This window comes from Gavialis gangeticus, unplaced genomic scaffold, assembly GCF_001723915.1.
Source record: "Gavialis gangeticus isolate Ggan-Ray unplaced genomic scaffold, GavGan_comp1, whole genome shotgun sequence".
NCBI classification, from domain to species: domain Eukaryota; kingdom Metazoa; phylum Chordata; order Crocodylia; family Gavialidae; genus Gavialis; species Gavialis gangeticus.
In genome coordinates this window covers 176,864,735-176,879,474 of record NW_017729032.1, presented here as the reverse complement: position 1 = coordinate 176,879,474, position 14,740 = coordinate 176,864,735, and the positions used below count along the sequence as shown (strand labels likewise).

General features: G+C 39.3%; 1 protein-coding gene across 1 annotated transcript in view; it reads right to left on the bottom strand.

Annotated features, from left to right (window-relative positions):
• Positions 1-14,740, bottom strand: part of LOC109302296 (glycine receptor subunit alpha-2-like) — a 90,740-nt gene that overhangs the window by 24,919 nt on the left and 51,081 nt on the right. Inside the window, exon 4 of the mRNA XM_019523857.1 lies at positions 6,742-6,965. Coding sequence (XP_019379402.1) covers positions 6,742-6,965 — 224 coding nt within the window. The remainder of the gene's footprint in view (positions 1-6,741; positions 6,966-14,740) is intronic.

Here is a 14,740-nt window from a genome sequence, read left to right as displayed (position 1 = left end):
CCCAGCCCAACTGCACCTGGTGAGCACCAGGGCTTTTCTTTAAAGGGCCAAGAGCTGGGGTGATTGGGGCAGCCATGGGGGGGCTGGGAGAGCAAGCAGGGGTCAGGGAGGCTGGCAGAGCAGGCAGAGGATGGGGGCTGGCAGCGGTCCCCCCATGGCTGCCTCCTTCCTAGTACTTACTAGCTCAAGAGTCAGCTACAGCTCCCTGCTGCAGCCACTGGGGACTGTCCAAATCCTCAAAGCTCTCTGAATCTTTTGAATCGATTTGGACCTTTTAATTGGTCCCCCGATTCGATTCAGATTCAGAAATTCGGCCACTGAATCTGACCAAATCTCCTCCAAATTGAATCACCACCCAAAGCTTCGCACAGCCCTGATTGATATCAGGTATAAGTCTGGGACAAAGACAGTCTTAGAACTACATCATCTTCACTGTCAAGAAAACTAGCACAGTTATGGGCTAAGAGTAGAATTCTACTTTGCCATTAAGATGAGCATCACTTACACCTTTTAGATGTCCAAGTTACCCAATAATATTCTACTTTGCCTCACATAACAGCCTGAATCATACCTACATGCCTCAAAAGTTTACATTGCCACTTATTTGCCATACTACATATTTTGAGATGCAATTCAATGTCTATGGGGCATCTAAACCCACTTATTTCCCACTGCAATTCAACCTTACCATAGAAATACAGAAATGTTGCATAAACCCCCAAAATTGTAAGCAGCAAAAAACCACAATTACTGACTGACTCTGAATTAGGACCGGCATGATAGCGATGGTACTGTAGCCTAGGGGCTACACACCTGCTCAGGACAGAAGAAACATGAAAACCCCAGGTTCCTATATTAGAAGACAGCATTCTAATTCCCAAGCCACAGACCAGGGAGAATTGAGAGTGCTTCCTGCTGACTTAGGTCATTGGGTAGCCAAGAGGGAAAGGATTATGGAAAAAGAAGAAGCATTAACAAGAGGGAATGTAAGCCTTGGAATCAGGGATGTGGATACTGGAGAAGGGAGAGGAAGGCAGCAGGTGGGGTAATGAGCCCTTGATTCAGTTTGCTCACAGACATGTTTTCCTCACAGGGGAAAAGGTACTCTTCTGGGACATAGAAAAATATTCCAACCCCCTATAAACTGTTTGTGTTATTAACCATGTACACATCTATCTTCTTAGATCAGAAGTCTGACTAAGGTATACAAGGTATACATTCCCCCTTATGTGGCTGGGGAAATAGAATTCTGAGCAAACTTAGGCATCTTAGCATGGTTACAATTCCTCTTTGACTTTTGAACATGCCAACTACTATCAGCAATACATAGGTCCAGAGGCAGTATGCATAATATTCCCATGGTACTAGGCTGAATCTTTTATACACCCTGTTTTTTAGCAGTGAAATTCTTTTTTTACATGTCCACAGCTAACCCTATTATATTTTCTGCCCATGTTCATTAATAGCATTTTATAACTGGATCAGGACCAGGAGTTGACATCGTAGAATGGAAATAGTCAGAACAGCTGCATAACATCCAGGTTTGTGAAGACAAGAAAATCCAATATAAAGACAGCTATTACAAAAAAGAAAACAGACATTCTGAAATGTTTTGAGTAATTTCCTAGGTGGCTCCTCCAAAGTTTTTTTATAGGTACTGTAACGTAACTGCAACCATAAAGAAAGAAGAAAATGAAAACTAAATATTTCAAACAAAAGCTTCTGAATTGGACTTTACAAGACAGTGTAACAAACTGAAATATTTGCATGTTCATAAATTCCTCTAGATGAGAGAAGGAGGACACTAAATGTCAGGGACTTAACTGCATCACATTCTAAGACACCAAGTGCCATATTAAATTCTTGTTGGCTGTGCCAGGGCTAGGCCTTCCAACGGTAGTAGGAAAAGATTAACTCTATAAGGTCCCCAAAGATAAGGCTTGCATAAGGTTTAAGCAGTTAAGAACTTATTAATGTATGCACTTTTTATTTAGTATCTTGTCAATCAGGGTGTATCTTCTTTGACTTGGAAATTGACCAGAAGAAAGTAGATCAGCATGGTAATGCAAGAGAAATAAATAGTACTTCTGTAACTTAGCCATGTGCATGTGTTAGCTTGTGACTGGATGATTCAAAGGCTAATGCAGGTGTAAAGATGTATGTTTTCAAGAGAACTTTGGATCCATGTACCATAGCATTTTCCCTATGTCAGTTGGACTGACCAGTCAAATGACAGTGCATAAAGGTTACTGTCAAACCTGCAGCAATCAGACTGGAATATGTTTCCCTGGGAGTTGCAACAGTTCTGCCTCTAGCTGATATAGTTAAGATGCTTTGAACATATTAGCATAATCAAATAAGCACCTATGGCAGCAAAGAAAGTCACTTAGTTAAGCAAAATGTCCCCTCACTCAAGTAAAATAAGCCATCTATCTGGTTCTGACCAACAGTGCAGTCAGTCAGAAGTGAGCTGCTGGGGATCAAGTAGCACAAACACCTATCTTAAGTCAGTCTTCCAAGCATTCAGAGATTTCAAGTGACTCTTGAAAACCTTCACCATATGTAATTATTGTTATTTAATTATTTATTGTTGGTGGCGCCTACAGTGTCTTAAAGGAAATATGTTTTCTACCTCAAAGAGACCTCGAAGGAGAAAGGGTTGCAGGCTTGGAAGGGGCATTGGAGGAGGGTGGAGGGAACTCCCCAGGAGGTGAAGCAAGTGAGTGGGAAAAAGAAGTAGGAAGAGCTTTCTTATATCTGGATGTAAATGGTGGTTGGGAAGCACAGCTGGGATTGACTGTAGGGTTTGCTTGGGTGGGGGTGTAGACAGGGAAGCCATAGTTGAGGGTGCAAGTGTGAGAAGGTTGGAGTTCTCAGGTTTGGGGCTGTTACTTGGGGAATAGACATTTTTTTTTCTCTCTGTGGGTTGTCTTTTTATTGTAAGCCACTTACTCTGAAGTTATTGGATATGGTGGGATATAAATCTACTGAGGCATGGCACAATGAGCACACTGGGAAACAGGAGAAAAGAAGTCAGGTTTTACAGCAACATTACTGGGATTACTTATGTCCAGAGGCTGCAATGACCTCCAGTGGGTGGACACATATATATATAGGGATCCAACTACACAGACTACAGTGTCAGGGCCAGAAAAGGGTATGATCACAGATCTTTATATGACTACATTTTCTTGGTTTGTATCATTCGTTTGTTTGCTTCCCACTATAAAAAATATATAAAATGGAAGTCAATTATAATGGATTTTCCAATAATGAAAGTCCATTGGAAGGACAATAGAATACTTGAAGACAATAGAACATCCTTACCACTACCTGAGATAAAAAGAAAAAAATACAGTTGCACTTATAAAGAACATCTCTTAAAGTGAAGGCATTCTTTGAATATAATGGTATTGTAACCACTAATTTCTGTGAGACCTGAATAAATGTATGTGCCCTAGGAGCTATTGTAGTATTAATAATATTAATATGTATTTAACAGCATTGGCCTAAGTAGGGTCTCTCTCAGCTCTTCCATGTCTCTCTAAGACACTCTCTATACATGGTTTTAAAATTTCCTAAAGTCACAGAACCCTTTTATATCACTTCTTCTGTCATGGAATGCCTACTCCTGTCCTAAAGACCAATGCAGAACCAGGGCGAACCGGCCTGTGCCTCTTGGCCCGTTTCCCTGTTAGCCCCAGTCTTTCTGCAGAACCCCTGATGACCTATCATGGAACCCCAGACTTCAGCAGGACACAGTTTGGAAAGCACTTCTCAAACCCCAGAGCCTTCAGAGTGCACAGTGTTAGAGAGTCTAAAATATTGTGCATTAATTAGGCTCTGGAGTTAGAGAAGAGTTCCTTCCCCCATGCAGCAGAAAGACAACTGGTCCCTATTTGCTTTCAATCAGCAAAGCTTGAGTGACCTTTTCCATTCACTGGGATGAGAAAATTGTTCATATATATCACAAGAGATCCACCTAGCTTCATGAATAAATTATGCCCCTCCCCTAAAGATTTCTGTAACCTACAGGGTTACAATCCTTGCTGAATACAGCATCTTGCCACATGCCTTGAGCAGCACACAAACACCAGCCAAGTTCTTTAAAAACATATACATATTGCCTTGTATTAGGCTTCTGAATTCATATTTGAGCCTAGAAATAACTAGCTAGATTTTTCAAAAACTTCTTCCATTGGGTTGAAGTATTAGCTTAGGAATCTAAGCCTAGATGCCCATTTTCTAGACCCTTGGCCTTGAGCTCAACAATTAGAAGTCTCCTCATTCCTTTGGAGGAGAGAGAATAGAACAAATAATAAAATAGGTGTGGGGCTACTGGGGAGCATTACACTTCACCCCATATGCTTTTTAAATGTTACCAGTGCAGTGTATAATGCATCCCTGTTATTACAGTAATGCATCAGAAATGTCTTATTTTTAATTCAGTGCCTACTGAGATTCACAGAGGTGCAGGTTGTAGCCATGTTGGTCTAAGGACATAGGCAGACAAAGTTCTTTGGGTGAATCTGATACCTTTTATTAGACCAACTTAAATAGTTGGAAAACAATTATAAGCAAGCTTTTGGGTTCAAAAAACCTTTGTCAGGCTAAGGAAGTTTCAGCAGTTGGTCTGTGGTCTTCCTGGATAGAAGATTCACTGCACTTTTATAAACAATATTTTATATATTTTATTTTGAATTTCCTTTACCTTGATTTTACTGAATTTTCCAGTAAGATAAAGCATATTAAGATGTCGCCTTTTATATTTGCAAAGGAGTATGAATATTTAAAGCATAGGGTGTGTGTACACATGCCCCTCCAGTGCTGTTGTTACTTTGCTGTGCCAGCAGCACATGGTTATTTTTAGCTGCTACGTCACCAGAGTGCCACACTATAGCAAGGGAGCGCATCGCTACAGTGATGTAGCTGTTGCGTCATGGTTTGTGCCCGCCGATGTCGTTCCGCATAATGCAACTAAAGTAATAGCATGATGGACTGAAAGCATATGTGGATGAAATAAACAGTTTTTAAATTTTTTTAGTGTGTGATTCTCAATATTCTTACAATTTATGTTCACTGTAAATATAACTAATAATCATAATTCATGTTGTGCATTGTGCTTTATAATTACTATGCAAACTGTCTGATAATATTATGCAATGCAAATAGGAAACCATACTCTTAGCACAAAATATGAATAGTGTTTACTTTCTTTCAGATTAGCTTTCATTTAGGTTTGTGAATTTTACAAATATGATATGACAGCCTGAAATATTACTTTTCCAGCATGGACAAATGTCAGAAAAATTATCCATCTGTGTAAAGAATGGCACCCAACTGCACTGTTGCCTCCAGTGTGATGGCCTCTGGTGTCACTCAAAGAAAAGGAAACATTTGTTTCTTTCTTGGGATTAAAGAGGTATTTGTAAATGACAGCCTCTGTTTATTGTCTGCTGTATCACTTCTTAATTCCATTTTCACTGTTTATATTCTTATTTTGTTCAAAATATTAAGGTATGCCAGTTGAAAATCTGACTTGGTAAACATTTGCATTCCCTGCTATTTAATCCATCCAGATATTGTGGTGTTCTTATTACAAAATTGCCACATAAATTAAATAAACTAGGAAGGTATTTTTTTCTACTGCATCACTAGTTTCTCCTTACAGAAAAGAATAACAATTTGTTGTTAAAAATTTGTGTTTCAAACAAGCTCAAGAATGCCCAATCAGAAATAATCACTCTCTAACATTGCCAACTCTGTACAGCTCTTACACATGAGTATCTTTGATTGCAGCTAATAACAACTTTATACAGGCTAACAGTATCATTCAGAACAGATCTCCATGCAAATTAGTCAACTATCAGATATAATCTAAACCTTATATAAACCAAGCATTGCAAGAAAAGAAGGATCTGCAGGAATTTACTATGATTAATTTATTTAATAAAAGTAATAGAATGTATATAGTGTGTTTCCATTACCAGTACTAAGCAATTAATCAATTAGCGCACACAAACCTGAATCTCAAACAGATGATGTAGATTAGTTGCAGATTATTCCTTTGCAATGATTTTTACATCTATTTCTGATTTTCTGCATATGTACCATTTCATCAGGTCACATCAAGTTACATTGTGTCAAACAGCATTTATTAACTCTGCCTAAGCCTAATCGTATGACATACCCTTCATTGCACTTTGTATAAAAAATAAACCACTATTCTTCTGATTTTCAAAATGCATGCAAATGCTCTCCTGCATGCAGCAGATATTTGGGTGACTTTCACATTTATTATATGTCAAGTAATTGCATGTCAAGAATTTCTTGACCTAAGATGTTCTTCAGCTGTCTGAAGTAACACTTTCCCTTTATTTTTTTAAATTCAGCCCACAAAAGATGGAAAGGTCAATTTTCTCCTTCTTTGAGAAGAGTGATTCCATGTGACGCAAATGGGAATTACTGATGCATATCAGTAAAATACTAGACATCCTTATGTTTGCAACAAGCCTAGGAGGTACTTGCTGTACTACTTATATTCTACCTTGTGAAAAGTAAAAGGTTAGCAAGGAGAAGCAGGCAAACTTTTCTTCCACCCTTATGAGTTCAAGTCTTATTCACGTGTACATGAGGAACAATTAAGTACCTGTAACCAAGAGTAAATTCTACTCTAAAAATGTAGCCACATCAAGAATGACATCAAAGCGAGGTGGGTAAAAGCAAAGTTGTCTGACTTACCTGATACTGTAGAGAACTTTCCCCGTTTTAGAAATCCTCAGCAGCTTGTTGTCTGTTGTAACGTCATGGAAGTTTGCACCTTTCTCATTGGCAAAGAACAAATCTGGCTTCCAAATAGAGTCCAACATGGATGGATCCAAATCCAAGGAATCATCAGGGTATTCGCTGTAAGCCAGACGTGAGTCATTCCATTGCTGTCTCAAAAAAATGTTCACTCTGTAGTCCTACAGAAATGCCATGTAAAAAAGTCACTAAATCTCCTGTCAAGATAAGGCTCATTTTAAGTGTTTTGGTACTAACAGTGCTCATTGGCTTAGTACAGCATCAATGATATAATAATGAGGGAGCTATCATTTTAAAATAGGGCAGTGCAACCAAACTAATGCAACAGATACATTTTCCAGTTGAAAAAATGATTCTCCTGATGGAGAAAATACCAACTACAACCTTAATATTAACTACAACCCTCTGTGGAGAAAACATGTGTTGATATTCAGGATCTCAGAAACATTGACGTATTACTGCTGCCTATTTCAATAAATAATTATAAAGTAAAATAAAAAGGTAGGAAAATAGCCCAAGTAATTATTTAAACTAATTATTTGCAATATGTAAATACACAGATTCTGAAGCTCCAATAGATAGTTGTTTATTCAAGTGGAGCTATGTATGTGATAGATATATTTGTACCTCTTGCTTGCATTTTTGTGGCCTTTTTGCATCTACTGTTTGTTTTTTTCTGTGTGTTCTCTGTTCCTTCCCTGTAACCTGCCTTATTAATGTAATGATAATTGCATTCTTCTTTCTAGTAGCCTGTTAGCTACAGCTGAGAAGACAGCAATTATTAGATGGTTCATTTAGAACTAACATCAATACTTTGCTAAGCAATGGTGTGGGGGAGGAAGGGAGCAGGAGGCCCCCGAAACCCCACTCCCCGGAGCTAACCAACCCAGGTTACGCCCCATGGCACAAATTGCCGGGGCGGGAACACTCACCCTACACAGGTGCGTCCAGAGAAGAGGCCCTGAGGCAGTTCCGGCCACTACAAAGGGGACGCCTAAGGCAGCTGGACCGGAGGAACCGGAAGGCAGCGGCGGCGGGGAGGAGGTCGTCGGGAGCACCCGGGCATGGAGAAAGGCAGCCGGCAGGCACGGGAGGACCTTCTGGGGCAAGGGCAAACCCCAACGGGACCTGGGAGCTGAGGAGCAACTGCCCCAATGCAGACACTGACTGCTCTAAGCTGGTGAGAACAGCTCGGCTCGGCAAGAGCCGGCGAGCAGTATTTCCTTGAATAGAGAGGCACTCGCAGCTAGGAAAGCGCTGCCGCTGCGACAGAGAGGGACCCGGGGACTTTGCAAGCCTGGGAACAAATCCTGTTTTGCAGGTGAAGCCTGAGGAGGGGTGGTATCCCCACGGCGGACAGGGAAGGACCAGGGAAGCCCATAAAAGGTACGGGCAACCTTCAGGCTCCGGGGAATCCCTGGCTGGTAGCGTTCAGTTGTTTTTTTTTCTTTGATTTTTGGACCTCGGACGTACCCTCGCGAAGAGGGGGCAAAGCAGGCGGCTGAGAGACCGCTTGGAGGTACAGGCGAGGGTGTAGGGGTGGCGGAGCCCTCAACAGCGTGAGACCCCTGGGGATATAGAAATCTCATTTGTGGACTGACACACTCCAGATTTAGTATCACTGAACCAAGAGGTCATCAAAGTTGTGGCAGGCAGTCCGGAGGTAACCAGCCCACAGACGAGCGTTGTGAAGAGGAGTACCCTGGGGACGGTCCCCTACCAAGAGGGGCAGAGGCTTCGGCACGGGGAAAAGTGATCTGCACAGGTCCCCCCCCCTTTGACAAATGGTCATTAAGAAAGTATTAAAGGAGAATTTAGGTCTTGGTCCAAGATCCACTGAAGTCAATGGAAAGACATATACAGTGTCCTCCATGTTCTTAATGCATCATTCCTACACCGTTTCTGTGCTTGGGCAATCAGGGTCTCATATGTTATGTTTTGTTTGCTGTTGTAATATTGAGCTGACTGTGAAATCAGTACATTTCATTGGCCTGAGGATACTTAGACTAATAAAAACCCATATGCTATTCATACTAAATAATTTAGTTATCAGAATACTTAAGGATATTTAAATTGATAATGTTATTTGAAGACAGAAATATACTAGTGAAAAGTAATCAAAATAATTCCATCTGCTGTATTAAAATCTTGTATTTAGGGTTTGTCCTGCAGTATGTGAAAATGGCACCAATATGCTCTTGACTTGGAAAATGTATGAGTTGACATTTGTTTAGTTAAGCCATTGAACCACCTATTCTAGAGAATTTACCATCCGTGAAATGTAAGCTAATATTCTCAGGGTGATTAGAAATGCAGTGAGCTACTTGCCAAATATATAAACTGTGATGAATAAACCCCTCCAAGCTTAAGAGTTTCCCACCGTTCATTCACTAGGCTTGTGATGAAAAATATGCTATTTATCTGACAGAAAATTTTAAACAGCTTCAAGCATAAGGACTGACAAGACTCCTAAAATATAAGACTGTTTTTCATGACCTCTTTGGGAGCATGATTTATAATTTAATTTTTGCCTATGTGTGGGTGTCAGCCAAAGCATGAGAATCAGAGGGACAAACAGTAATAAAGGACAAGTAGTGGAGAACTGAGCTCAAACAGTGCATTTGTTAGCAATTCTGAAATGAGTATGCATAGACATTTGTATAGCCAACTGCATTTTTGCAGTGGCCTGGAATTCCATGCCATTGAAGTCTAAGCAAATATTCTGAGTTCAATGTTGCCATAGCTCCTTTGCATCCCATGAGGACACAGATACAGGGTGCATCCGTTTCTCACTTTTTTATCTTAAAACATTATTTTTTTCTTACAAGATTATGTTTTAGAAATATATATGTATGTGTATGAGACAGTATCAGCCAGACAGCAACGACTCTTTTTTCATAACTGGCCCAGGAAAGAAGACTGGTAGTGGCATCAGAGACTGCTTAGAAAAAAATATTCAGTTTGCAAAGGGCTTTTCATATCTAAAATAGGACACACTGAAGTTTCATGCACGCAAAGAAATGTATTTTGTCAGAGCACTGTAATGCGTCAGTCAAATCACTTAATTCTTTCGATTTCCTGGAAATATCTATAAAAAAAAAAAAGATGTATTCAGCAGGCTTTAGTAGGCACTAATTTACACTACAAGGAACTTTTTTTGGACACAAATCTATAAAAATAATATTCAAACTCATCATTTTAGTATATTTGGAAATGCTGTCTCTGAGCATCTAAGTTTTGTTAGAAACATTATTATAATCTGCTTATCCCTAATAATTTGGCTTCTGGCTTTGATGTAAAAATAAAAGGGGGAAAGTTGTATATTACAAACTTTATAATACAGTCATGACTTTCTCTGCAGTACTTAGGCAGCATTGGGAGTAGAAAGTCGTGGGGTGCTAGGGACAAAGTAGGTTGTTTTGTCCCTAGTACCTGCAACGGTACTTGGTATAAAATTCTGTTTTTTTCTGAAATTATGCCTTTGTCTTGAAACTTTGAATATCTTTCCAGGAAGGAGTTTCTTCCAAGAAGAACATCATAATGCAGAAAATCAGACAGCAGATTTTGTATGTATCTGAAAGTATGCAGGGGTGAAAGATTCTGAAATATACAGGGCTGTTTTATGCCAACTGACGATCTGGTTCAGGAACTTTCTCCAACTGCATTCATTATTCTTATGAGAAATGTGGTCTGGAAACAAGGTCGGGAAACAAAACTTCAGCATTCTAATCCCAGCGCTGACACTGATGCCATCTGTAGCCCTAGGCAATTCATGGAAACTGCTTTCCTCAGTTTCCCACTATATAAAGGAGTAATAACACAATTTAGTATACGTAAAGGCATGTTGGGGGAATTTCTTATTTGAAGATTAAGGGTTCAGTCCACAGATACACCAAGTTTAGACCAAATGGTTGAGAAGATATGGTGACAGAAGATGGCTCTAATTTGCCTTTTGATTTCTCTACTCCTGGGTCAAGCAGAGATCAACGTGGCAACAGTCACACTTATAAGAGGTGCAGGCAGCTGCTCCACCAGCTGCAAAACTGACAGAGAAAGCCCTGTTTACAGCACCGCCTTCCTCACTCCCTTATCTGCCCCCTGCCTATATACTGGCTTTTCCTTCAAGATATCTGAGGTATGCAGTTGCCCCACCCAGCCTCAGCTGCACACAACATATGGAAAACTGTGCAAAACATATGGAAAAGGTTCTTAAAATTTCACTATGTGAGTGCACCTACATGAGATGTTTAGTGCCTAATTGGCTCCACAATAAAGTCTCTGCATCTACACATATGGCCCTATTAGGCTTCAGTAAACTAATAAATGCTGCTGTAAGTTAGTACTTGTAAATACAAGCACTATCCTGTGGCAGTGTTATTTACCGTGCAGAAACACAGATGTAGATGCTTATGGGGCAGGCTGGGGCACCTACCAGTTAGCTCCACACCGGAGCACACTTATGCCCCAGCCACCCCCTCCACAGCACACCGAGCCAGGTCAAAGCAGCCCTAGGTTGACAAGCTGATCCCCTGCCAACTAGGGATACTCCGACCCAGCTCAGCATGCCAAGCGCATGTGTAAAAGTGGCACCTGGGAGCAATAAACTCCAGTGCAACATGCACCAGAGTTTATTGCTTCATGTTAATAGTGTATGTAGACACATCCAGTGAGCTCTAAATATTAATATCTCCTGGCAAGCAGTTGTTCCATAGTTTGTTGTAGAGCTCTGAAGAGCAGAATATGCAAGTGGATGTGTACTTAGGTATCTAAGTAGTCCCACTGATATCTGTGTGCATAAACCATACTCTGCTTGTGTATGTTGCTGAACTGGGGTCTAAAGACATGTCTGTATAGCTGTCCTCCCAACTCTGCATCCCCAGCTGACCAGATAAGCACCACTCTCTTACTCATGTTAGGGTACACTAGAGACTGACAATAAGACAAAGTAGATGGTGTAGGAATGGCCCTGAATAGGTTGGAGCAGACCTGAGCAACACCCCATCAGCACTCAGGCTTTCCTGAAACAAAGAGCTGAAAATGAAGCTGGCCCAGGGGTATGCTCTTACAGGTTGCTCTGAACCATCTGCTCAGCCTGCCCATCCATTTACACCAGCAGAGTAGTTAGCCCACAGTGTCAGCTGTTGATTATAATGCATACAAGCAATATAGTACCCTCACAATTAGCCATTTCTATAATTAACAATTACATTGCCAATATACAACTACTCTTAGTTTCTCAGAGCTGACAGATAAATAACCTGGTCATTAGTAGTAATGAACAACTGAATTCTTTGGGACTGTTGCCCAACTTGATGTAGATTACTCATCTTTGATATTTAACTACAGTTGTTTTGTGCCGAAGCTTTCTGCACGTGCATGAATATGTGTATGCATGTGCACTAAGGACTTGCTGCTGAATGCTGTACCTGTAAAAAAAAAAAAAAAAATCTAAAAATAAACATGAAGTAATCTGACCAAATTCAACCCTGGTGTAACTCTGCTTTCTTCAATGAAGTTAGTTATCTCAGAAATTAGTGTGACCTTTTCTTCACAAATAAATATATGATATAATATAAAAAACAGCTAAAAGGGGAGGGGAAAGATACTCAGAGACTGTAATTGGCTCTGGATTGGGCCTCTTATAGTCTATTATTGTTTTGGCATCTTGTTTGGTTTCCTTATGTGGAAGAAAACATCATTTAAAAGATGATACTGTCTCATGCATTCATTATAATTCAAAAGCATTAGCAGGGATGTTTCCATGGAGCATTTTATACAACTTGGAGTGAAAACTGACAGCAAACCTGAAGTTTGTTTTATGAGCTGAATTTTGTAAAAAATATATTTTTTAATAAAGATAAGCTTTTAGATATATTTGTTCCATTAAAACAAACAAACACATTTCTTCAAAGGCCAAATAATTTCAGTAAATACCAGGTGAAATTATGCAGGATGGAAATCTAAAAACTGGTTAGCAGTAGTCTAAATCTTCTCTCATTGAAAACAATCATAAACTTCTCAATGGGAGTGGTGTTGGGATAATGTTAATCTTTTTTAGAAGTCTACCAAAAATAGGATTAACACAATTTTTCATCATCTGTACAGGGTTCTAAATGACATGGTCATTTTGAAAACCACTGCATATGTAAATACTCAGTCTGTTATTATTTTAGCACCAGTGGCACAAACCATCAGTTCTCCTTAGGGGCTATGTTTTTCTCATGCTTTCAAGGTTTGATTTACTTCCGTGGAATGTGTCCACATGTTGTAAAATACAACCATGTGCAGAGGATCTGCCCAGTGTCTACCTAACACTTAAGTCCCACTTAACCCATCAAAGTAGAGCTCAAATAGTACTTATCAACTAGACAGACAACTATATTTCGCTGCAGAATTTGTGCTTGCTCTTTGTACAGGCTGGATTTTACCCAACACAGGAATGAGAAAAGACTCCTATTAATGTTATAAGAATTTAACTGCAGGATTGGGGCAGAAATTCTGGTTTTGGATGTGCTATGCTGTAAGCTTCCATTAAACTCATTTGAGAGCAGAATTGGTCCTCGGTGGTTTTCCTATGTTGTGGAAGTACACCCTTTATTATGAATGCACTTTAAACTGAGTATTACTTTCCTTGGAGACATGATCTACTTGTGGCTTTTAATCCAATGTACAGCTTACTTTCTTATTTTTTAAGTAAATCTTTAAACTTTTATGTAAAAACCATCACAAGCCTTTCATGGGGACAAAATTAATTCAAGAAGCTAAACCAAACTCATTATTTATCACAAGAGATGCAAAACTTTTCACCACATAATTAAATTTCCCTTTAGAAAGCAAAGCAGATGAGCAGTAATTGAGGTCTGCCTCTAGGAACATTTAAAAAAAATATTCTAAAGTAGACATTAAAGAGGTGACAACTTTAAGAAAAATCAATATTGAACTACTGAATAGCATCTAATTTAACAAACCTCTTTCAACACTTTCTGCAGATAATATGAAGAAAGCAAAACAAGGAAGCCAACATCTTTGTTTTCACATCCTTGAATGTTTAGCTTTTTTCAGCAGAATGTGTTAATGAACATTGAAAAGGTGCACATTAACATATTTGATAGACAATCAAATGCAATGAGGGGATTTAATCAAAGCAATGAGGGGTCCAATTAATGCATTTAGCATTAGGTCGTGCAAATACTTTCATTGAATGCCATCTTGTAAAGCCAGTGACGTGCAGGATTTTTGCTACTTGATGCTACTCCTATCTCTCTATGTGCTAAGACCAACAGAAAGTTATATGCCTGAATATAAAAGCCAGTGTTATACTCTGAGGACATTCTCCTCAGGACCCTGGAGGTTTAGGACATTTTATGAAGTCTTTAAGGAGTCTGTAAATAAAGTCTGCTGATAATAATAAATTATGACATGTTCTGATATTTTTCCTTGTCTGTCTGAACCTATGTTTGATATGCCTCCTGGAAGGGAGGAGGAAAAAGGCTGTTAAAAGAATATATGTAAATACTGTAAGTCATAATTTATAACTCAACTCTGTTGTCTTCGGTTGTGATTTATAGCAATGCCTCTGCCTCTTCTTTTGATATAAAAAGTAACTTGTCCTGTCAACACTTCTATTTATCATTTGTAACAAGTCAGATGGAGGTTTAAACAAGTATAAATGGTTTTTGTAGCACTGCTCCTCCCATTGCCTTTCTGTAGTACTTGTACTTTTTATGTGCGTTTCAAAAATCTGTTCCTCAAATGAGAGAGTCAATTAAATTTTAATTTAAATTAGCTATTAGTTAACCAGCCAACCTACGTATCTGCTCTTTTTTCAGGTCTGTGAATATTAAAAGGTAACATAAATAACCACATTAGGTAAAATCAGGCCTATATTTGGCATACGCCTTTTTATAAATAAACGGCTCAAAATTGATTTCCAGGG